The 20,976-nt window shown below is 38.9% G+C and overlaps 4 protein-coding genes across 5 annotated transcripts; 3 read left to right on the top strand and 1 right to left on the bottom strand.

Moving 5' to 3' along the window:
- Positions 1–66: 66 nt before the first annotated feature.
- LOC108062456 (uncharacterized) lies at positions 67–4,322 on the top strand. Its single transcript, XM_017149150.3, has 4 exons — positions 67–239; positions 306–630; positions 1,110–1,296; positions 3,899–4,322. Exons 1-4 carry the CDS (start codon positions 175–177, stop codon positions 4,150–4,152), a joined length of 831 nt encoding a protein of 276 aa, XP_017004639.1. The 5' UTR covers positions 67–174; the 3' UTR covers positions 4,153–4,322.
- Positions 4,304–5,335, bottom strand: LOC108062457 (SOSS complex subunit B homolog). The gene is made up of 2 exons (XM_017149152.3): positions 5,148–5,335; positions 4,304–5,081 (listed from the first exon to the last, which is right to left on the bottom strand). Exons 1-2 carry the CDS (start codon positions 5,277–5,279, stop codon positions 4,584–4,586), a joined length of 630 nt encoding a protein of 209 aa, XP_017004641.2. The 5' UTR covers positions 5,280–5,335; the 3' UTR covers positions 4,304–4,583.
- Positions 5,336–6,339: 1,004 nt separating this feature from the next.
- Positions 6,340–7,234, top strand: LOC108062432 (accessory gland protein Acp29AB). The gene has a single exon (XM_017149092.3). It carries the CDS (start codon positions 6,375–6,377, stop codon positions 7,197–7,199), a length of 825 nt encoding a protein of 274 aa, XP_017004581.2. The 5' UTR covers positions 6,340–6,374; the 3' UTR covers positions 7,200–7,234.
- Positions 7,235–7,773: 539 nt separating this feature from the next.
- On the top strand, positions 7,774–20,880 carry chm (lysine acetyltransferase chameau). 2 transcript variants are annotated; one of them, XM_017149166.3, is made up of 8 exons: positions 7,775–8,691; positions 8,757–9,382; positions 9,906–10,063; positions 10,124–10,496; positions 13,833–13,938; positions 19,836–19,993; positions 20,111–20,206; positions 20,264–20,880. In XM_017149166.3, exons 1-8 carry the CDS (start codon positions 7,863–7,865, stop codon positions 20,378–20,380), a joined length of 2,463 nt encoding a protein of 820 aa, XP_017004655.2. In that variant the 5' UTR covers positions 7,775–7,862; the 3' UTR covers positions 20,381–20,880. The 2 variants fall into 2 exon arrangements, with proteins under 2 accessions (XP_070073849.1, XP_017004655.2); XM_070217748.1 differs by lacking the exons at positions 13,833–13,938; positions 19,836–19,993; positions 20,111–20,206; positions 20,264–20,880 and adding an exon at positions 11,045–11,470 and having other exon boundaries at positions 7,774–8,691.
- Positions 20,881–20,976: the final 96 nt, after the last annotated feature.

Below are 20,976 nucleotides of genomic sequence, written 5' to 3'. Positions count from 1 at the left end.
GCGAGAAGAGAGCGAGATTGGATCGCCGGATACTTATAGATCGCCAGCGATATATGGCTGCTGGGGATAGCTGGTCATTAGTATTAAATCGGTCGAGGAACGTCCAGCACGGCGCGCGATAACCGTAAAATACAAAATAATTCGTACACCTTAGAAACTGAGAAACATATAAAAATGGCTGAGCAAAAAAAGGCCCCGCTACTGAAGAAGGAGGAGGACTACGTGAAGGCCCTCGAGGGGTGAGTTATTGAGGATCACCCGTGCAGGAGATTTCAGGATCTAAAGAACTTCTGTTCTTTCGACAGCTTCATTAACCCCGAAACTGATCAGGTGGTTCTGCTGCTGGATTACGATGGCACTCTGGCCCCTCTTACCGAGGAGCTCTCCGTGATGCCCAAGGATACTGAGATCAACATCAAGAAACTGGCCGCCAACGAGAAGATCTTCATGTGCGTCTTCTCCGGCCGCGAATTGAGCGAAATCAAGAACCACCTCAAGTTCCCCAATGTCACCTATGCCGGCAACCACGGTCTGGAGGTCGAATATCCTTCCGGCAAGAAGTTCAAGATCGAAATGCCCGAGGAATTGCTCGAGAAGCACAACAAACTGGTGGCTGAGCTCAAGGAAAAGGTAAGTCAAATGGATTTTTATAAATAAATTGAAGAGAAAGAATATATTCATCATTAGGGTAGAACATTTATTAAGTGAAAATATCAAAGGCAAAGCTGTCCTCCTAAAAATAAAACAAAAATAAAAATGACACTTAATAAACTGTATTAAAAAGATAGTCAGAGAAACTATCATAACATTTTAAAAACCTTTCAAAATTATTAAAAAAGGAAGCAATTTATGAAAAGAAATATTCAAATTCCAATGGAGTAAAAAATTAACAATTGATAAATTTAAAAAAATTATAAAAAAAAATTATAAATTTTGCAAATGACTCAAGAGAATGTTTAAATACACAATAAGAATTTTTACATTAATTAAAATTAAAAGAAGGGTTTAATTTATAATATTTAAGTATTTTAAAACGAAAAACTTAAAGAAAGTGGTTTAAAATCATGCAGATCAATCCGATATACTAAACTCATATTCTTAACCCTTAGGTCGTGTTGTCCGGTGCCTGGGTGGAGGACAAGAAGATCTCCGTGACCTATCACTACAAGGGCGTCACCGACAAGCTGAAGGCCAAGCTGATCGCCGACGCCAAGGCCCTGATCCAGGCCCATGGATTCCAGCTGATCGAGACTCCCTACGCCTTGGAGGGCAAGCCCCGCGTGAACTGGGACAAAGGTTAGTTGGACCCGATCCTCCAAAAGGGGCTATTAATACAACCGTCATCGTTAAACAATTTGCCAACTGTTGCCATCCATTTGAAAGCTGTCTCCCCATGGCATTCCTTTTAGCTTTCCGCACTTCGGCACCTGCTCGAAACAATTCGATTTTTGACTCGACGCTTCGATGATTTAATTATTGCTAAAATTTCTCTATTTTCTCTATACCCCGATGGGGACCCAACGTGGGCGTCTTTCACAAAAAAATATATTCTAGGAAAATTTTCACACACACACACCGCTCAAAAGTTCACTCACAAAAATCAGACAAAATTAAAACGTCTCGAAAAATATATATACAAGGCAAGGCGGCGCATATAAAAAAAATGTTTTGGTAGACAAAACATCCCGCAGCCAACTGATGTCAAAAGCGCGCCTAAAACTATATATACTTGTCGTCTTATATATAGTCAGTCATTCGCCCGATTCCTTATGATAAATTAACAAATCTTTGTAATTTCTCATAGACACAAGATTTCGCTTTCGTTTTTATAATTTCTCATCACTTGTTTTTGCTACGAGTCACAATATTTGAGGAAAGTTTTCTGTTCCACTTGAAAAACAGATTTTTCAGTTTGGCAGGCTGTGTTTGTAATTTTAGCTCTTTTAAAGATGAATGAAGTCAAAATGAAGCGAAACCAATTTAATTTCATGACGTTTCCAACTAACGATGCGTGGTTTTATAGAAGGGAAACCTTAAGTTTAAATAATTTGTAGTTTTCTTTACGGCAGAAAATCCCAATCTTAGGTGTATTTAAATTGCAAATAATTTAAAAATTTAACTTTCAAAAGGTAATATCCCTCTTATTCGAACTAAAAGGAATTTTTAAATTAGGCTAGTAATCTGAAAATCCAACTCCCTAAATGCAATACCCCTCTAATTTTGTTGTATTCGAAATAAAATACATTTACAAAATTGTTAAAATAATAATAACTAAACGTTTTCCTTGAATTTTTTGATAACGAATTCTATTAAAAATAAGTAAATCTCCTTAAATTATTAAAAATATTTAGAAAATCCATTCGGCCAAATCATTAACATTAATTGTTTTCTTTTGTAATAATTGCTCCTCTAAGTTACAAAAATGTTGTAAACAGTTCAGAATGTTTTTTTTTTACAAATCAGAAATTCTTTTAAAATAATTTGGTTTGATAAAGATTACTGTCCTCAATCTTTGGTTTGCATTAATCCCAACATATAAACCATAAATATTTCTGCATTCCCAAAATTTTCGAAAAAATATGAATACCAAATTTGTACCCCTCTTGAAGAGATTTATGGAAGCCACTTGTCACCTCTGTCCTCTAGAAGACAGCCAACCCATTTCCCATCCGAATTGTCGCTCAGGCCAATGAGCCGTGGCGACCAAATACATGGAACATATTTAAACAGATATATTCGTGTATAAAATGCGTGAAAATCAAAAATTAATTATTATGGTGTACGCCTCCAAAGGCAATAAATTTATAGGGGCTAGAACAAAATTATTGCAAAAAAGTAAAAAGCCGACAGAAATTCGAAAATGTTGTTGTGATACAATTCTGTGAAAATTTGAATTCTCGACGGGCGCATACAAAGGAGAAGGAGAATTGTTGGTGCCGTCTGAAAAATAAGAGAAAACTGCAATATGGGAAGGAGGTGGGAAATCGGTGAATAGACTGCGTCACCAATTAAACAAAAATGTGGCGTTAAACGCCGCAAACGGAAGAGGTATATAATTAAAATAATAAACGGAGGTGGATTAATTGTACTATAAAGTTGATATACAAATGTACTTATTTTTACTGCATACCGGCTAAATGATTCGATTTCATCTATTCAAACACTCATTTACTTGGCCAAACCAAATTACGAAACGAAAACTAGAAAAGATCCGCCCACGTAGACACCTAAAAATAATTCCGAGATGAGGAGGAAAAATTCGGTTAGGTTTCTTGGTGCTGCATGCGATTTATATGATCTAAGATGTGTGCCGAGAAGAATTCTAGACATTTGAAAATATTGTTCTCGCTTGTTTATTGAGCGATTTTGGATGATTTCCAGCAGTGCATAGTTATTTGTACACATTCCACATGGCTTCCACAAGAAATGGAGCATTCTTCAACCCCAGGTTGCATTTAAACAGATATAAACAATATTTTGAAATAAATTTTAAATTGAAGAAATGATTTTTAATTTCTTTGCGGGCAGAAATCAAATAAGTAATGTAGTTAATAAAGGTAAACAATTGCTTAAAATTATTTATAAACATTCGCAAAATACGAGATAAGCTAATTGTATGATATAAATAGTCAACAATTAGCTGCATAAGTAAATAAATCGTGTCAAAAATAAATATGTATGGCATTAAATATGTAAGACTTAAAATTTTATATATAATGCGAAAGACTAAGAGAAGGTTAAAAACCCAGTAGATCTGGTATTTTGAGGCATTTACAGTAAACCTTTTTTAAGGTTTTCTTATATACTTTGTACAGGTCCTAAAAAAGAACTTATTTTTTAAAATTTTATAAAAAAGTTAATATAATTTATTACAACAAATATCCGTTTACCTTTTCAGGTGAGGGCGCCAAGATGATCCTGGAGAAGCAGTTCGACGCCGACTGGGCCAAGAACCTAAAGATCATCTACGTGGGTGATGATACCACCGATGAGGATGCCATCAAGGTTCTGCACGGCATTGGCAAGACCTTCCGTGTCTCCGAGCTGCCCACGCTGAAGACCTATGCCAACTACCAGATCAAGACCGTCGAGGAAGTTGGATACCTCCTGAAAGCCGTCCAGGCCTACTACGAGAAGAAGAAGAAGGCCTAAGCTCAACGCCAGAGGATATTAAGCTTAAGCTAAATTCCACGCACACTCACATTAAATACGCATCATAGTTACAATACCTATTGACTTGAGAACATAATATCTCTCAAAACCTTTCTTGTGTCTTTGATTTTGCCAAATAAAACATAAAGAAAACATTTTTCATAACTTAAGCACGGGTTAATTGTTTCTACACATTTCTAAATTTACTGATTCTGAATACAGATATTTGGATAAAAATATCTAAAGTACAATATTAGAAAACGAAATCTTTCGGACTTTATAAGTACACACATAGTTCGTAAATTGTATAATCAAAAGGGGTTAGGTAATAAACAATCATGTGTAAACAGGTCTTATTGAGCTAAACTTTAATGCTAGAGTTCAATTCTTGTTCGCTTAGTTCCTGCTCCTAGTTCATGTGTTTAGATCCCCTACCGCCTGTCACCCTTGAGGCCACCCCGTCCTCCGCCTCCTCGACCGCCACGAGTACCGGTTTTCGTCGCCGTCTGCGGGGCACTGGTGGCTGCCGGAGCGGGAGCTGTGGTCACGGTGCTCTGGGCAGCGGGAGCGCCTGGAGCGGCTGCCACCACGGGCTGTGGAAGGCCAGCAGATCCGCCCTTTGCAGGAAGCCCTGAAGCACCAGCTACAGCCGGATTTCCGGTCGGAGGAACTGTAGCCAATTGGCCACCGGGATTGGCCACCGGCTGCTGCTCCACCCGCTTCGGCTCGCTCATGTTGACGCTCTCGTTGAAGATCATGCAGTATTCGCCGATCTTGAACACCTCTCCGTTTTTGCCGGAATACAGGGTCAATGAGTGTCGCCAGATGGAGGCGTAGCCCTTGGTCAGTCTCACTATATCACCGGGGGCTATCAGCTTTCCCGGCTCGTCCCAAATCGAGACATTTATGCAGGCCGTGGGATCGCCCACCTAAATGGATAGAATTTGGGTCAGGAATTATTTGTCTGCATGTGCGAAATGATAGAATTCACCCACCTTGAAGTTACGAACTTCCCGGTTTTCCTTCGTCACGGTAGCCACGCCGACTTCTAGGACGATAAAGATCACATTGATGTTCTTCAGGCCCGGCTTGATGTCCTTAATGGGAATGCAGTCTACGTTGTACATGGCGAAATGGTTAAATGTCTTCCAAAAGTGCAGTGAAAAAAATTATTTTGTTTTGGCGTCGTCTTTTAGGGATGGGAGACTCGATGTTAGGGATGTGCAAAATAAAAGTAAATAAACGGAATAAGCCTATTCACACTGGCGTCGCCAATGCAAAAGCGGATTTTCTTCCGGAATCGTTATTTTTAAATTATAGATAAACAATTATATGATTTACGAAAAGATTATAAATATTGTAAGAAATGATAAGAAGAAAGGTTACAGCTATTTATATGTAATTTACTAATTAAGTGCAAGTTAAAATAGGTGGTCGGTTTCGCCCCCTTTTTTTTTGTAGCATCCATATTTTAATTAATAATTACCTTTATATAAAACATTAAACTACAATAACGCATTCGTCCATGCTTCGCCCTAACGTTTATAAAATTTTATTAATCACTATGTTGTTATTACCTTAAAAATTGAAGGAACATAAATTATTCTTTTCCTTAATGTCTTTAATATTTTTAATTTATTACCACAAAATAATTGAAGTCGTCTTTAGTCGTCTATAGGCGCCTGTAGGCTTTTATGAGTTAATGACTCACAGAGAAGTATATTTGTATCTGATAAAGGCAATTGTTCATTTAATGGATAGGTAATTGACTGCCAAAATCGACCCTAATCAATTGTTTATCTTTGCTTAAGCCGGTGCATTGTTTGAAACAAAGATACGTATACATAATTACCGGGGGAGTCACGGAAATCTTGTTCAACGAAATTCCGATACGGTTCTTCCCTTTATCAATACACAAAACCAACAAACTTTGGTTGGAAGAGATTTGACACCCCGGAACAATTAATGCAACGCAATACTGTATATTTTATAATCATTTTTAATTTTTGAAATTAAATAAGATCATAAACTTAGGAATGATTGTTTAATGATATTGACTAAGCTCTTCAATAAATGATAACCAAATGTGTCATATCAAATTTCGTGGAAAAAGAGGAAGATCAAATATGCTTATCAACTAAATGGCAGGGTCTTTAAAAGACAGCCAATTAATTCTCAGGTATCAGTGCTTTATCAAGTTTTAACTTCGCCGGTTCTCCGCAATGTTTAGGTCCACGACAATATTGCTGTGCGTATTTCTGGCACTTGGTCTTCATGGGTCCTTGACAGGAGCCCAGGATGGTAGGCGCTACGTGTGTCTATTAACGGATCCCCAGAATCAATGCAGTTCCTTCTGCGTTTCGGCACTACAGCCAGTGATCGATCACCTTAAAAACGAGCAGCAGGATTTGAGTACCTGCGAAGTGAAGTTAAATGACACCCAGGAGTCACTAGATCGGATAGAAAAGGCGATAGTAGCGACTCAGATCCAAGTATCCTATCAGCCCAAGATCATCGTCCAGGACCTGGAGAAACGACTAGACAGGATAGAAGGTAATCAGACAGCCCTAGAAAGCCAATTGAAAGCTGGACAAAAGCAGACCGAGAGCCAGCTAGCAGCCATTCAGAAAACACTAGCCGAAATCGAAAGGAAAATCGTGCTGCAGAGATATCAACAGATAGGCTCGCGGTATTTCTACATTGAACACAATGTCCTTGTAAATTGGAGGACTGCAGAACAAATGTGTGTTGAGATGGGTGGCCATCTCGCAGCCTTTAAAAATGATCAGGAGTATAACGCCATTACAGGCCAACTCAAGAAAGCAAACTACTGGACTGGTATCAACGATCTAGCCAAAAAGGGGGAGTTTATTTCATTGGCCTCAGGCAAGAAGGCTCCCTATTTAAGGTGGCGTAAAAACGAACCCAAGTACAACAATGATAGCCAGCACTGTGCTTATATCTATGGACATGAGAACATTATGATAGTTTTGTCTTGCACCACTGATCTTATGCACTTCATTTGCCAGGCTGACAACTCAGTTTAGCCAAAGGATTCAAAGGATTAAACTTCTACTTGTTCACTTATTACACAGAAAAGAAATGTGCTGGTCAATTTTATATCAAAATATTAATAAATAATATATATTATTTGGTATTTTATATGATATGATAAAATATCATATTGATATGTTTAAATCATAAATTTGGTCAAAATCATGTCTGTTTATTGTTGATATGAAATTAGGTAGAATTGACCCTATTTTACATCGAATTTTTTCTGTATACTTTTGTCCTCAATTAAAAAAGAAACATAATGAAAAGTTGGTTTGTATTGTATATAATAATTTCGGGGAATATTACAACACGGTTATATAAAAATAAAATAAAATCAGATATAAAAAATGATGGGGTACAATATTTTTTGTACAACAAGCTAGTTGTTTGGCAGGCATTTAATTCATTTATTTAACCGAATACCCTTTAATTTATTTATTTAAATTTTACACGTCTTCAGCGCTAAGTGATTTCTGGGGCACCCTTAACCCTGCCCATCTCTAGCCCACGATGAGCTGTAAAACTATCGATATTTCCGCCAAAGTCCGTGGCATTTCTATCGCCCCCCAACTCTGGTCACTCTAATCAAAACAATAAAAAAAAACAGGGGTTTTTGTGTACGAAAATCTAAATACTTTCTGTGCGCTCCAAAAATGGCCTTGGAGTCCGGCAGCAGCAGCTCGGAGTCGGGCAGCTCCTCCACCAGCGGATCCTCAAGCGGTTCGGAGACGGGCAGCAGTTCGGACACGGATTCCAGCAGTGCGACGCCCGAGGAGAAGCCATCCACGAATTCCTCCGCCAAATCTCAGACGCAAACGCAGCAACAAACGAATGCGGGGAATGCACTGAGAAGAAAGCCTGCTCCTCCGGCGGCGGAGGAGAAAAGCAAGGGCCCAGCAGCATCTTCCAGCAAAAAACCGGTGAATCCCCCGAAAAGTCGCCTCTCTAGTGACGACGATGAGGAGGTGAACACCGCGCCGCCGGCCAAGAAGAACGCCCGCTCCCTAGGCAGTTCCACTGTAACAGCGGCAGCTGCTGCCTCGTCGGCCAGAAGGAAACCCCCTTCAACGGGCAACAAGCCCAGCAGCAATCCAGCCAACAAGCCCGGCAACAATCCAGCCAACAAACCCGGCAATCCTCCCCAGCGACCGGCAAACAACACAAACAGATCCCTGGAAAACGGCGAGGGAAAGCGACCCTCGCTCTCCTCCTCGTCGAACAGCACGGATGACTCGATGAAGATTGTCAAAAACGGCCGCAAGGTTCCCCTGAAAATGGCCAGCACGGTGAGGCCGAAACAAATCAGGGGAAAACTGCCACCGGCCAAGAAAAACGGCGGAGGACCGGCGATCAGTAGTGACGGCAGTTCGGGATCCGAAAGTGGCTCCAACTCGGGCGACGAATCCAGTTCCGGGAGCGATTCGGAGGGCAGCGATTCCAGCAACTCCTACAGCTCGCAGCAAGTCAAGGGAGGAGCAAAAGGTAGATGGAATCCTCACATCAAACAAATATAAACCTGTTGCTAATTACTTTTATGATCTTTATAGGCAAAAGAAGCGGACCAAGTAAAATCCAAAACTCCGACAGCGAAGAGGAGCGAAAAGACAAGGCGAATCCCATGAGGAAACTCACTCGATCGCTCAGCATGCGAAGAACCAAACAGCAGCCCAAGCAGGACACCGATTCCGAATCCGACGGAGACCTAGAAGATGACAAACTTCTGGTATCCAAAAGTCCCGCCAAAAAGCCAGCACCCTCGAATTTGAACGCCAGCAAAAGCAAGGTGAAAAGGGAGTCTATAGGAATTAGCAGTGGCGTCCTGAGCTCCATTAAATCCCGCCCCGTGTCACCGATAACGCAGACGGAGAAAAAGTGCCCCATCGAGGGCTGCGATTCATCCGGACACCTGAGTGGCAATTTGGACAAGCACTTCCTGCCGGAGGCCTGTCCCATTTACCACAACATGTCCGCCTCCGAGTGCAAAGAGCGGGCTAATGAGAGGAAACTGAGGAATGAGCAGCGCCTAAAGATGCCCGTCAACATAGTCACGGCCCCCGGTAATCAGCACACCAATCTCAAGACGCTCTCGCCTGAGCAGCGCGAATTTCTGGCCAAAATTCGCGAATCCAGAGCTAACTTTAGGCCGGCCAATAACAATTTTCTGGACTCGAAGGTGAGCTTTTAATTTCAAAATAATCTTAAAAGATATATACATAAAATATCTAGACAGACTACTACATATTAGAGCCCTCCGTGAATGGATTCAATTAATTATTTTGAATTTTTTGTTTTATATAAATGAATTAATTAGAATTTTAAGTTTAATAGAATTGAATGAATGAATGGCATGAATTCCAAAACAATTCAAACGACAATTTCATTTGAATAAGAAAGAGCCATAATTTTGTGATTAAATCTGCCTGAATTTTATTTACTAAGCAGTTAACATTGATTTGTTACAAATTTTACGCTTTTTGTTCTCAAAAGAAAGCACAAAAAAATCTAGCAAATTTAAAAAATTCATAAAAGGTATTCATTCAATTCAAAATGAATTAGAAAAACATATAATTGAATTAAACAAATAAGAAATTTCATGGCATACTATGATAAAACAAAAATTGAATGATTCACGCAGGGCTCTACTACATATTAAGAACCAATATTACTAACTAACGCCTGCTACTTTGATTTCCTAGGTTAAGCTGGAAAAAGACGTCACGGATGAGGACCGAGAACCAAATCTGACTGGCCTGGTGCCCGACTACGATCTGCAATTGTTCCGGGAAGCTCAAGCTCAGGCCTCCGAAAGGATAGAAGACGAACTGAAGGATCTGCCTGTGGGAAAGGGAATAAAGTAAGAATCATCAACCGAATTTAGTTTTGAAAATTATTAAAGAACTCATTTAACCCACAGATACATCAGCATGGGCAAATACAAGATGAAGGTATGGTACCAATCTCCGTATCCCGACGACGCCGCCCGCCTACCCAAAATGTATATCTGCGAGTTCTGCCTGCGCTACCAAAAATCAGAGACTGGCATTAAGCGGCACGCTGAAAAGTGCGTCTGGCGGCATCCGCCGGGCGATGAGATATACCGCAAGGGAAAGCTGCAGGTGTGGCAAGTGGACGGAAAGCGTTACAAGCAATACTGTCAACATCTGTGTCTGCTGGCTAAGTTCTTCCTGGATCACAAAACCCTCTACTACGATGTGGAGCCCTTCCTGTTCTACATTATGACGCTGGCCGATGTGGACGGATGTCACATAGTCGGTTATTTTAGCAAGGTAAGTGAAGAGATATATTTTTTAGTGCTTCAAATATACAAACTGTATTTATTTTAAATAGTAAATAGTAATAAACATCCTGATCGATGTTTAAAATGGGTAATTAGTTGTGAAACTTAAATATCATAATTTACTGAATCTTATTTTCAAACTAGAACTTTGTTTCCATTTTGAGAATATAGACAACTTGTACTATGTCATAAGGAAAATATAAATTTTATTACACTTTCAATACTACAAATTTAATTTACGACTTTAACCGAATTAAAAAATCATAAAAATTCATAATCTGTCTTTATCCGTTATTTATTATTATTTATTTTTTACTAAAATATGATATAAAATAATTATCCAAAAAGATTAAAGAAGCAAAGAAATATTAAGTTTTTTAAATCTCTTTAGATTGAATAATTACAATTTGCGAGGTTCTTTCCTGCAATCAAACTGGAAAAGTTTATACCACTCATTTTCGATTCCTAATTGCTTATAATTCTAATAGTCTTTATCTTTCGCCATAATATTTCCGAACCTTTATGGTTATTCCCCAGCATGATTCCTTTATGTCTGGAGACGGAATTTGGATGCGAGGAATGTAGAGGCGAGCATCCCAGGCTCCGAAAGGCAGCCACAGCCCATGTACGGTACATATGTACGGGCCAACCAGACTTTATGGTTGTAGTCAGATCCAGACAGTGGCCCTGCCTTGACCATGCCCACCAAAAACCAGATGATTTTTCCCTTTTTCATTTTTATTTTTTTGTCAACGTTTTCGGGTAAATAAGCAACAGACAGAGAGAAACCAGGAGAGTAAATGAGAGAGAATCATTTCCCCTGGCTTTAAAAAGCAGCCACGGTTTCTTGACCTCCCCTGAATATACGGAATATACGAGCCGGGGATGTATCCACATTCAAGGGTTTCGGGATCCCACCTCCCGTTTGCAGTTTTACTGCAGAATGCAGAAAGTTTTTGGGCGCTGGCAGAGACTGGGTTTGTGTTACAAATTGCGCATGTCGTTGGCTGATGCTGCAGCTGCTCCTCCTGCTGATTCTGCCCCTCTTTGGAACTGCCTTTGTGACCACTCAATGCCCCTGGCGCAGCATCCCGAGTCAGTCAGAATTTTGGAGTTTCTACACATACTACAGATTTACATATATTTACTACGTTCATGTGAGGAGACATTCATAGTTTTGTAACTACCTAAAACCGAAATGAGACATTTTTATATACTTCTTCAAAATTAAAAACCTTTTTGAAATTTAATTTATAAACTTATTTAGATATACCAGTCTTAAGTTTATTACCAGAAGTTAAAAGATGGAAAAATGCTTAAATGTGAATTTAAAACGCCTTTAAATTTAATCACTCTATTATTCAATTTTAATTCAAGCATAAACTAATCTTTTTTTTAGTATACTTTATGGATATTATAGAAATTAATTAAAACAAAATTGAAGGTCTTAAATAGCTTTATCTTTTGAACAAGACAGACCCAATCCTTAATTAGTAATTTATGAATAATAATTCCTTTTGCATAGATTTTTGTTAAACCCAAAACTATTCCCCAAGTCATGAGATTGCATTTTCAAACTAGGCTGCGTATAAACTCGAGCTAAAACCCAACCCCTTTTAAATTTGACAGTGATAATTTTCGGCAATCCTTTGTCCTGCAGTTAACCTCCAACTCCCCGACTCCGAAATGGGGTCCAGACAGCAGCCAGACATCGAGGATTGGGGAAGGGAGGCGGATTGGCAGGCTGGGCACGCTGCTCCGAAGCTCGGATGCTGCGGGATGTGCGTTGGACACGATTGAGGTCGTGCACCTCTGGGCCGGGTCCGGGAATTTCTGCATCTGCGTCTGCGCCTGCTCCACAAACAGCGGTTGCCCGGGCCAAGGAAATCCGGGGTAGGGGATCTGGGGGCACCGGGGGATCAGATTGGGAAACAGGGACTCCGCTCCGCTATGTGGTTGCGTTCCCAGACATCAAGGCAGACAAAAGAAAAACGAGCAAAAAAAAAACAGACCTCAGAAAACAAAAACCAGGCGTACTACAAAGGGAAAATCAAAATGAAAAACCCGCAGAGTACATAAATGAATTTCCGAATTGTTGCCAGATTCCAGATCTCACACACAGCAAATAAATTCGAAACATTTAAAACCACTTTTTAGAGAGTTTTAAAATTTGTTTTAAACCCTAATTTTGAAAAGAAGCAATTCGATCGAGGTTTATAGTATAAACCCATATTTTGTTTTATAGTATTTATAGTAGATAACTATAATATCTGGTTAGTTAATTTAGGTCCGATTTCTCAACCGCCTGTTAAATTTAAAGTAGGCTTTGAACCTTGAAAACGTGTAGGAATTCTGCGATTAAGCTTACTTAAAATTTAAAATGCGGAAGATAAAACGGTTTTAAACCTTAAAAACGTATTGGATTTCTGGGATAAAGCCTACTTTAAATTTGAAGTTCGGAAGATAAAACAGCCCCTAATCTTATATGTATGTATATCACAACTTATTAATTATGCTCCTAATTTAGGGCTTTCACAGATTTATTATAGTTTTAAAACTTAAATCTTTTGTAAAAAATCGTTATAGTAGATGCAAAAGAAAATCCTTTCTTTTAACCGGAAGATTATAATTTTTTTAAAACGATTATAGTAATATTTTTTCTCTGTGCTTTCTCCTCATGGAATTGTTTTTTTGGCAATGACCGTGAGAAGAAGAGAGGGCTTGGCATGGCTATATCCATGTACGAGTCGGTCTGGCTTGCGTATATATCCCGATCCCCCAGTTAGTGGTGCTCGTCCTGTTCCTGCAGCATCTATGTGCGTATGTCTATATATTTACGCACAGTTCTCTCGCTATTTTGGCCATCTCTTTCCGGCTGATGTCGCCATCTCTCTCTGACTGTCTCTGGTGCTCCATGTCTATCGATTCATTTAATTTTGCTGGTCATTGAACTGCCGAAAAAAGCCAAAAGCGACAGATGAATGTTGCCATCATCTCCTCCACTTGCAAAGGCTCCATTTCCCCTCTTCCTTTGTCTGGAAAATGTCTGTCTGATCCCCCAACTCTAGAGTTTTCCCCCAGCTACCCATACCTTTCTATACGGATTTCACCCATCCCGCCGCCGCTTGATTTTCCCACTCCTTTTCCGTCTGTCATTGTTCTTGAATGTTTGTAATTGATTCAATTTTAATAATATGTACGCCTAACCTTTGCTTACTTTTACCTGGATTAACGGAATTCTTAAGTAGCTCCAGATTAATATCTGGTTTATTTGTTCTTTCTATTTCTATTTAATAATTTTAAACTTTAACTCTTATCTTTACAGCATATTCCTTTCCTGCAGGAGAAGAATTCCTTTTACAATGTTTCCTGTATTTTAACATTGCCGCCATATCAGAGGAAAGGTTACGGGAGATTACTCATCGATTTCAGTAAGTTACAAATTTTAACAACGTTCTTTTATATTAAAAATCAGTTACCACTAAAAAGTGATGGACTAGAATTATTTACTATTGTCTTAATTTTATTGGGTTTTTTTCACACTGATGGTCCCACCAAAAAAGGTTTTTAAATCACTTTCTTAAGTTGTAGAGATTCATCGAATGAATATTTGAATAAATATTTGCCAATATCATGTTTACAAATTCACACAAATACTTATATTTTACTTAATTAATTTAATTTTGCCTTTTTAAATGTTAAAGCTTAACCAAATTTCTTTAATTTATTTTTGATAAGTTATAAACTAATGTGAATTTTTAAGAACTGAAAAATGAACAATCTACTTTAATTAATGTTTAAAACAATTTCATGAGTTTCTTTCAATATCTTTTATTACGCTTACTTTATTTTTGTTGTTAAGGATTGATATGAAAATTTCAGTACAATTGCTTTAAGCAACTAAGGCAACCATAAATGCATTGCCCTTCTTATTATTAAATCACATTGAAAGTATCTTTATTGTTTTATTGATTCAATCAAAAAGTTTATTTTTTCCATCCAATTACTTTTAAACGACGTATTCTTCTGTACTCTCTTCTGCGCAATTCTTTAAATCAAACTCCAAAGTGATCCTGAAAATCATATGATATCAATTATATTGGATAGAGTGGTTGGGATTCCACTCAAATTGGGCTTAAATGAGGCTTGTTAGTGAAAAGTATATTGGCCACTAAAATTTCCTGGCTTTATTGAATCTTTGTTCCTCCTCTTCTTCCGCTGACTCATAAGTGTGTGTGTTGAATGTGCAGGTGTGTGTGAAATATAATCATCATTGCATGAGAAAAGCCAAACATGAAAGAGACTTTGGCTCAGCTTTCCAATTGCAGTTTTCCCCCACCACTTCCTCTTCTTCTTCTTCAGGTGCAGAACATGCAATTTCTGCATCAATTAAACGTAGACACACACAGGTGTAGACTGCATATCGCATAAGTAATTTTAAGCGGCTGCAACGAAAATTGTTTAAAATTAATCCAAGTCTACAGACAAGACAATAAAAAACACACAGCCAGCCAAAAAAAAAGGTAGCTAAGTAAAAAATTATTAAAAAAAGAAGGAATTACCCTGCCGTCGAAGTGAGGGAGAGGGGAGAAAGACAAAGAGAGTCTTGAGTCATACATTTACATTCGCAATGGCGTCGACGTTGGCAGAGAAGCCGGCAGAGGCGGCGGCGGTGTCTATGTAAAGTCAATACATGCAATGCCATGGGTGTTGAAAAGGGGTGAAGTTGGGCGAGGGGGGTTGGGCGGTAATGAACGAACGAAAGAGCGAGCGAAACGACATTGACCTTACACAGGCACACGCGAAAGCCCACAGACACAAAACCAAGTGCCGGCCGGCAAAAAGAGTAATGGTCAAGAGAGAGAGAGGGAGAGAGATATTTGCATAGAGAGCGAGTGAGGTGCACAGAAAATAATTGATTAATCTAATCTATCCTAAGAAAATCTGGTTTATTACAAAATGTAAAAAGATTTAAAACCCACATTTTGGTTACTATTGATGACTGAATATTGTTTACTTTTGTGGAAAGCCTCAAGTATTTTCATATTTTAAAAACCAATATTTAAAAATTATAAATAAACGAATTGCAAAATATCCATAAACTGGCGGTTAAAATATATGGTCGGTATCGAAACATCTTTTACCATAAATAAATACATAGCCCTTACAATTTTGTGGACGGTTTTTTTGAAATTCGTAGTTATTAGTTTTGTTGAAATAGAGTACGCAACATAATATATTTCACGATACGATAATTTATTTCCAAAGCTTGTTGGTTTAATTTGGTTTTGTTTCATGTTCAAAATACATACAAACATATTAGCGAAGGGGTCGGTGTACAAATCATTTTCGTCATCATTAACTGAAATTGGTTATTTTGCACATGGCAGGTGGAAGGAACACTTGCAGACAGACAGGGCCCCTGTCGCAGGGGTTAACTTACCCACCAGCCCCCCAAAAATCAAACAATCCAAACCACGTGTGTGAGAGCGGGATGGCCATAGAACATTTCTGTCCAGGTGTAATAAATGCAGCACGCAAAATGCAAATGAGAGGGCAAAATTTAAAGGGGCGAACAAGGGTTGCCACCTACTGCATTAATTAATGAAACTTTCTAAAAACCCACAAACAAAATTCACCCGAGTTGCCAAAAATATACGAAACGTGCCGCTTAAAGTTTTTTGCTTTTATCTTTTGGGAGTCCCGCATAAGCAACTTACCCACAACAGCACACATGTACAGTCGTAATTCTGTAAAGTGAACCATGCTAATCTAATGCTTCGTTAAAGCGGGATTATAATATTAATTCTTCTTTACCTTTTTTATTTTGAAATAAGACTGCAAATAAAGTTTATTTAAGAACAACTTTGAGTGGCACTTATTTTTTAAAAAAGTTGTTTTAGAAGAATTTAGATGTCCCAAAGACCAAACTCGAAATTATTATTTCCTCTCTATTATTCGAAAAGTATTTTAGAAAACCTCATAGACTTCGAGAATAACGCGCTGTAACTCGATATCTGAATTAAAATAGAGCCGTTAATATATTCGACTTATGGAAGTTGGACTGTAGATAAAATTTTGCAGACACAACAACACCAGAAGAACAACAATAACAACAACTGTTGGCGGCAGACAACAAAGGTCAGGACAGGTCACAATGAAAGGGCGTCGTCCTCTTTGGCGGGCACAAAAGAGCGAGTAACGGTTACTCTCTTCCTCTTGGCTTTTTTCTCTCTCGCTGCTCATTACTCACTGCTGTCGACACTCTTGTATCTGGCCAAAGAACAAGAAAAAATACATAGAAATAATAATTAGAGCCTTGCTAATTTGAGTTAAAGTTGCAGTCGCCGTCCTCTTTTGCGCATTTAGCGTAGATTTTCATTCTTTAACTCATTACTGTTCGTTCGCAGCGCCTGTGGGGTATGCAACAACAATGTTGCTGCGTCAGCGACGAGTGTGCGCGTGCGAGCGAGAGCGCGAATGTGCGAATCAAAATGGATCGATAAAGTCGTCTCGACGTTTCCACTCACACTCCCCTTTTCACTCGCACCAACGCCGCTTGCCCGTCTCGCCGCTCCAGGATTTATCGCAGCTAGAAAGAAGAAGAAGGGAAGGAGCGAGACGAAGTGCGGCACAAAGAAATCAAAGTGCCACCCGAAAACGCCCTCTTGCGGCCAGAAGTCGCGACAGGACCAGGACAAGGGGGCTCCCCTTGAAATGCATAAAACAGCGCGCACAGTGGGACGGTTCCAATCTGGTTATAGGGGACAATGGGAATAGCACAGGTACACAGCCAAAAATTTCCACGAACCATTTCTAGTTTTCCATGATAATTGGGTGATCCTGAGTAAAAGTCCCATACAAACTTATGTCCCATCACCTAAAGGTTCCGCGGTATAGCTAAGAATACAAAAAACCGATGTTTGCCCACATTTTGAATTACGTGGCCTATATAATTGGACTAACCTTTATTATTTTCGGTAGGACCTACTCTCAATACGTCACGGCATTCCTAAAAAATAGTCCCCATTGTGAACCATTGCCCATGTCTTTGGAATTCGACGCCAAAGTTGAAAATCCCAAAATTGTAGAGATTTTTCTGATGTAAAAACAATTCTGAGGATTAAATCTTGAATGGAAGTAATTTTAACTATTCATTGTATCTATTGTTCATTGTATGCTTTAATTTCGGTTTAAAGCGTTTTCATGAGAATATTTTTTATTGGATTTATTAGACTAATAAAACCGATTTTTTTATTTCATTATCTACTCCTAAATGTTGTCAAATTTTAAAAAAGTCAAGGCATCCTACAGAATGGGAGTAAACATTTACATTTTTCTATGTATGTTCAGTGAACGTACTTTAGTTTCTTAGTTCTAGAGGTTGCCATGACTTATTCAAAATTTGACAACATTTAGGAGTAGATAATGAAATCAAAAAATAGGTTTTATTAGTATAAAAAATCCAATAAAATGTCCTCATGAAAACGCTTTAAACCGAAATTAAAGCATACAATGAACAATAGATACAATGAATAGTTAAAATTACTTCCATTCAAGATTTAATCCTCAGAATTGTTTTTACATCAGAAAAATCTCTACAATTTTGGGATTTTCAACTTTGGCGTCGAATTTCAAAGACATGGGCAATGGTTCACAATGGGGACTATTTTTTAGGAATGCCGTGATGTATTGAGAGTAGGTCCTACCGAAAATAATAAAGGTTAGTCCAATTATATAGGCCACGTAATTCAAAATGTCGACCAACATCGGTTTTTTGTATTCTTAGCTATACCGCGGAACCTGTAGGTGATGGAAAATAATTTTGTATGGGACTTTTACTCAGGAGCACCCAAATATCATAGAAAACTTGAAATGGTTCGTGGAAATTTTACAAAGTTTAATTTTGTGTTCCTGTGTAGTTAATCGAGATCATCTTATTACTGGAAGAGTCTTTATTAACAAGAAAAGACAGGTTATGTCAATATTATACTAAAGGTGAATTTAATGAATCCCCAATGTTTAAATTCACCTCTTATTTGAAAATTTTGTATCTGGTGCATCATAATAAAGACAGTCCTTCTATTTCATTTCAACGGATAAGACATTTAAGATGTTTTGTTTTGGGATTTAAAGGCGAAACTCTGAATTCCCCTAAATTTTCGAGGTTTAACACCGAGTTAAAATTTAACATGCGGAAGAGAAAACGGGCCATGCTAAGATATTATGACTATTAACATAACTTTTTCCAAAGTTTTCATTCCACTGTGCTTAGCCGTGCAAACGAAGCTCTGCGTTTGCCTCTGCTTGTGTGCGTTCAACCCTGCGCTCGTCCAGTCAGTCAACAGGATTCTTCCCCCTGCCCTGTCCCTTTCTTCTGCTATCTTTCCCGTTCTCTCTATGTTCCTCCTCAGCTGTGTCTGCCGTCTGCCATTGAGTGAGTCCTGCTACACCATTTTCCTCTCCCGTTGCTCCACAGCTGGTGTCAGGGGTGGAACAAGGGGGGTGTAGCACTTTCAAAAACGTTATGTATTTAATTTAAGCTTTGTTTTAAGTCATTTAAAAAATGACGTTAAAATCCATAATTTTTAAACCTCTATCTAACCCCCAACAAAAGCTATTTATTGCAATTCGACGTAATACTACATTACAATTTTACACTACATTGGATATTATTATTGAATGGTCGTTTTTGTGGTATCAGGAATAAAATAGGAAAGTTGTCGAAGAATTGAGTACCCCACTCATTACCGATATTTTACAACGGCTACGCCCATGGAGCCCCTCTGGCTTTGCTCCTCTCTCCCTCAGCTCCTCCGTGTCTTCTCATCTTCCACCAACTGTTTTTTTCCCGAGCCTGCCTCAGTGGATTTTGTGTTGTGTCCTCGCTCTCTCGTCCTCGTCGATTTACTTAGCTTGCACTCATTGTTGCTGTTGCCGCTCCTTCTACCCACCGCTCCCCCCGGCTCTGTGTGGTTGTTGTTATCTAGAGACGGGAATTGTTGCTGCCAGACGGCCCTAGAATCCAGAATGTAATTTTTTTTGGGGTGGGTCCTTTCGGGGTGACACTGGCGTTGGGTTGAATGTACGCCAGAACGTTGCTTAAATGTGGAGACCATTTCCCCGCAGCGATCCCCTTGAATACTTTGCGGAATCCTGTCTAGACGCAACACGCACACACTTAAAAAATACACCCACACACATACAGACGAAGCAGAGGGCGGGCCCAAAGTTGGTCACCATAAATAATACGCCGGAACTCGGCTCTATAGCATACTTCTTGGGGTCTATTTTTACCATAGCGTATCTATTTCGACCTTACTTGCAGGCTATCTGTTGACCCGCGTGGAGGGAAAAATTGGATCGCCGGAGAAACCTTTATCCGATCTCGGCCTCATTTCGTACCGCTCGTACTGGAAGGACGTACTTTTGGACTACCTGTGCAATCGCTCTGGAAATACGATCGCTATCAAGGATGTATCGCAGGTGAGTGGTACTCATTTTATATTTCACTTGAAAGTTGTTAGTTGCATTTAAAAAAAATCATAGTAAAAGAAATAATATTTCAGATAAAACAAATAATTAAAAAAAAAAATTTTTTAGGAAACGGCGATTTACTCATATGACATTGTGAGCACCCTTCAGGCTCTGGGCATGATGAAGTACTGGAAGGGCAAGCACATAGTCCTCAAGAAGCAGGTAAGTCCGGAGAGTAAGCTCCAAGGAATACTTTAACTGAAATATGCTTCTTCCTAGGACGTTCTGGACGAGTACGAGGAGAGGGTGAAGCGAAGAGGAAGCTTCCCCAAGATCGACGACTCCTGCTTAAGATGGCAGCCTTTTATCAATATCCAACCGAGTGCATCTCCATAACCACGTGGTTGGAAGCATGCCAGAGCATGCTTTGCGGACGCCGATGACGATGTCGAATCCTTGGCCCCGAATTCCTGATTTCAGAGATTTTATTTTTGGGTGGACTTCTAATAACCAAATCTCCAATCCTCGTCAATCTTGGTAGCCTCTTGTAATTTGGTGTGCTGATCAAGAAGATCAGATATTAACTTTTTGAAATGATTATTGTTTGCATTTATCTCAGCCGATATATGCCTTAATGTAGAATAATTATTGTAAAAATATTTCTTAAACCAAGATGCATGAGAATATCAAGATTTTCCACGATTAGACGATGGTGTTTTTTAGAAGCTTTTATCTCAACTTTTTTAATATTCGTTAGTAGATCTTAAGGCCAGCCTATAGTATTTGTACGTGTCTGTGTCTGTACTTGTTGGTAGTTAAGAATTTTAGTAATTAGCAACCTAAGCTACATAGTGAAATTCTCAAAAGAAAAAAAGAATAAAAAGATAAGAAAAATATACTCGGTGTACGATCAAAGCCTTGACTTGAGATTAAGATGAATCATGGAGAAACCAAACTCCCAAGAAGAAAGAGGAAGAGAGGTGAGTCAACGA

This window comes from Drosophila takahashii, chromosome 2L (genome assembly GCF_030179915.1).
Source record: "Drosophila takahashii strain IR98-3 E-12201 chromosome 2L, DtakHiC1v2, whole genome shotgun sequence".
NCBI lineage: Eukaryota > Metazoa > Arthropoda > Insecta > Diptera > Drosophilidae > Drosophila > Drosophila takahashii.
The sequence above is the reverse complement of the archived record's forward strand: the minus strand, read 5'-3'. Positions and strand labels throughout refer to the sequence as shown.

Bases quoted from the DNA above. Each gene is read 5' to 3' on its own strand.
- LOC108062432 (XM_017149092.3), top strand. From the start codon at position 6,375: ATGTTTAGGTCCACGACAATATTGCTGTGCGTATTTCTGGCACTTGGT.
- chm (XM_017149166.3), top strand. From the start codon at position 7,863: ATGGCCTTGGAGTCCGGCAGCAGCAGCTCGGAGTCGGGCAGCTCCTCC. The intron at 10,497-13,832 runs GTAAGTGAAGAG...TTATCTTTACAG, and splicing joins TAGTCGGTTATTTTAGCAAG to CATATTCCTTTCCTGCAGGA. The intron at 19,994-20,110 runs GTGAGTGGTACT...AAAATTTTTTAG, and splicing joins CTATCAAGGATGTATCGCAG to GAAACGGCGATTTACTCATA.
- LOC108062457 (XM_017149152.3), bottom strand. From the start codon at position 5,279: ATGTACAACGTAGACTGCATTCCCATTAAGGACATCAAGCCGGGCCTG. The intron at 5,082-5,147 runs GTGGGTGAATTC...CTATCCATTTAG, and splicing joins GGGAAGTTCGTAACTTCAAG to GTGGGCGATCCCACGGCCTG.
- LOC108062456 (XM_017149150.3), top strand. From the start codon at position 175: ATGGCTGAGCAAAAAAAGGCCCCGCTACTGAAGAAGGAGGAGGACTAC. The intron at 631-1,109 runs GTAAGTCAAATG...CTTAACCCTTAG, and splicing joins TGGCTGAGCTCAAGGAAAAG to GTCGTGTTGTCCGGTGCCTG. The intron at 1,297-3,898 runs GTTAGTTGGACC...TTACCTTTTCAG, and splicing joins CCGCGTGAACTGGGACAAAG to GTGAGGGCGCCAAGATGATC.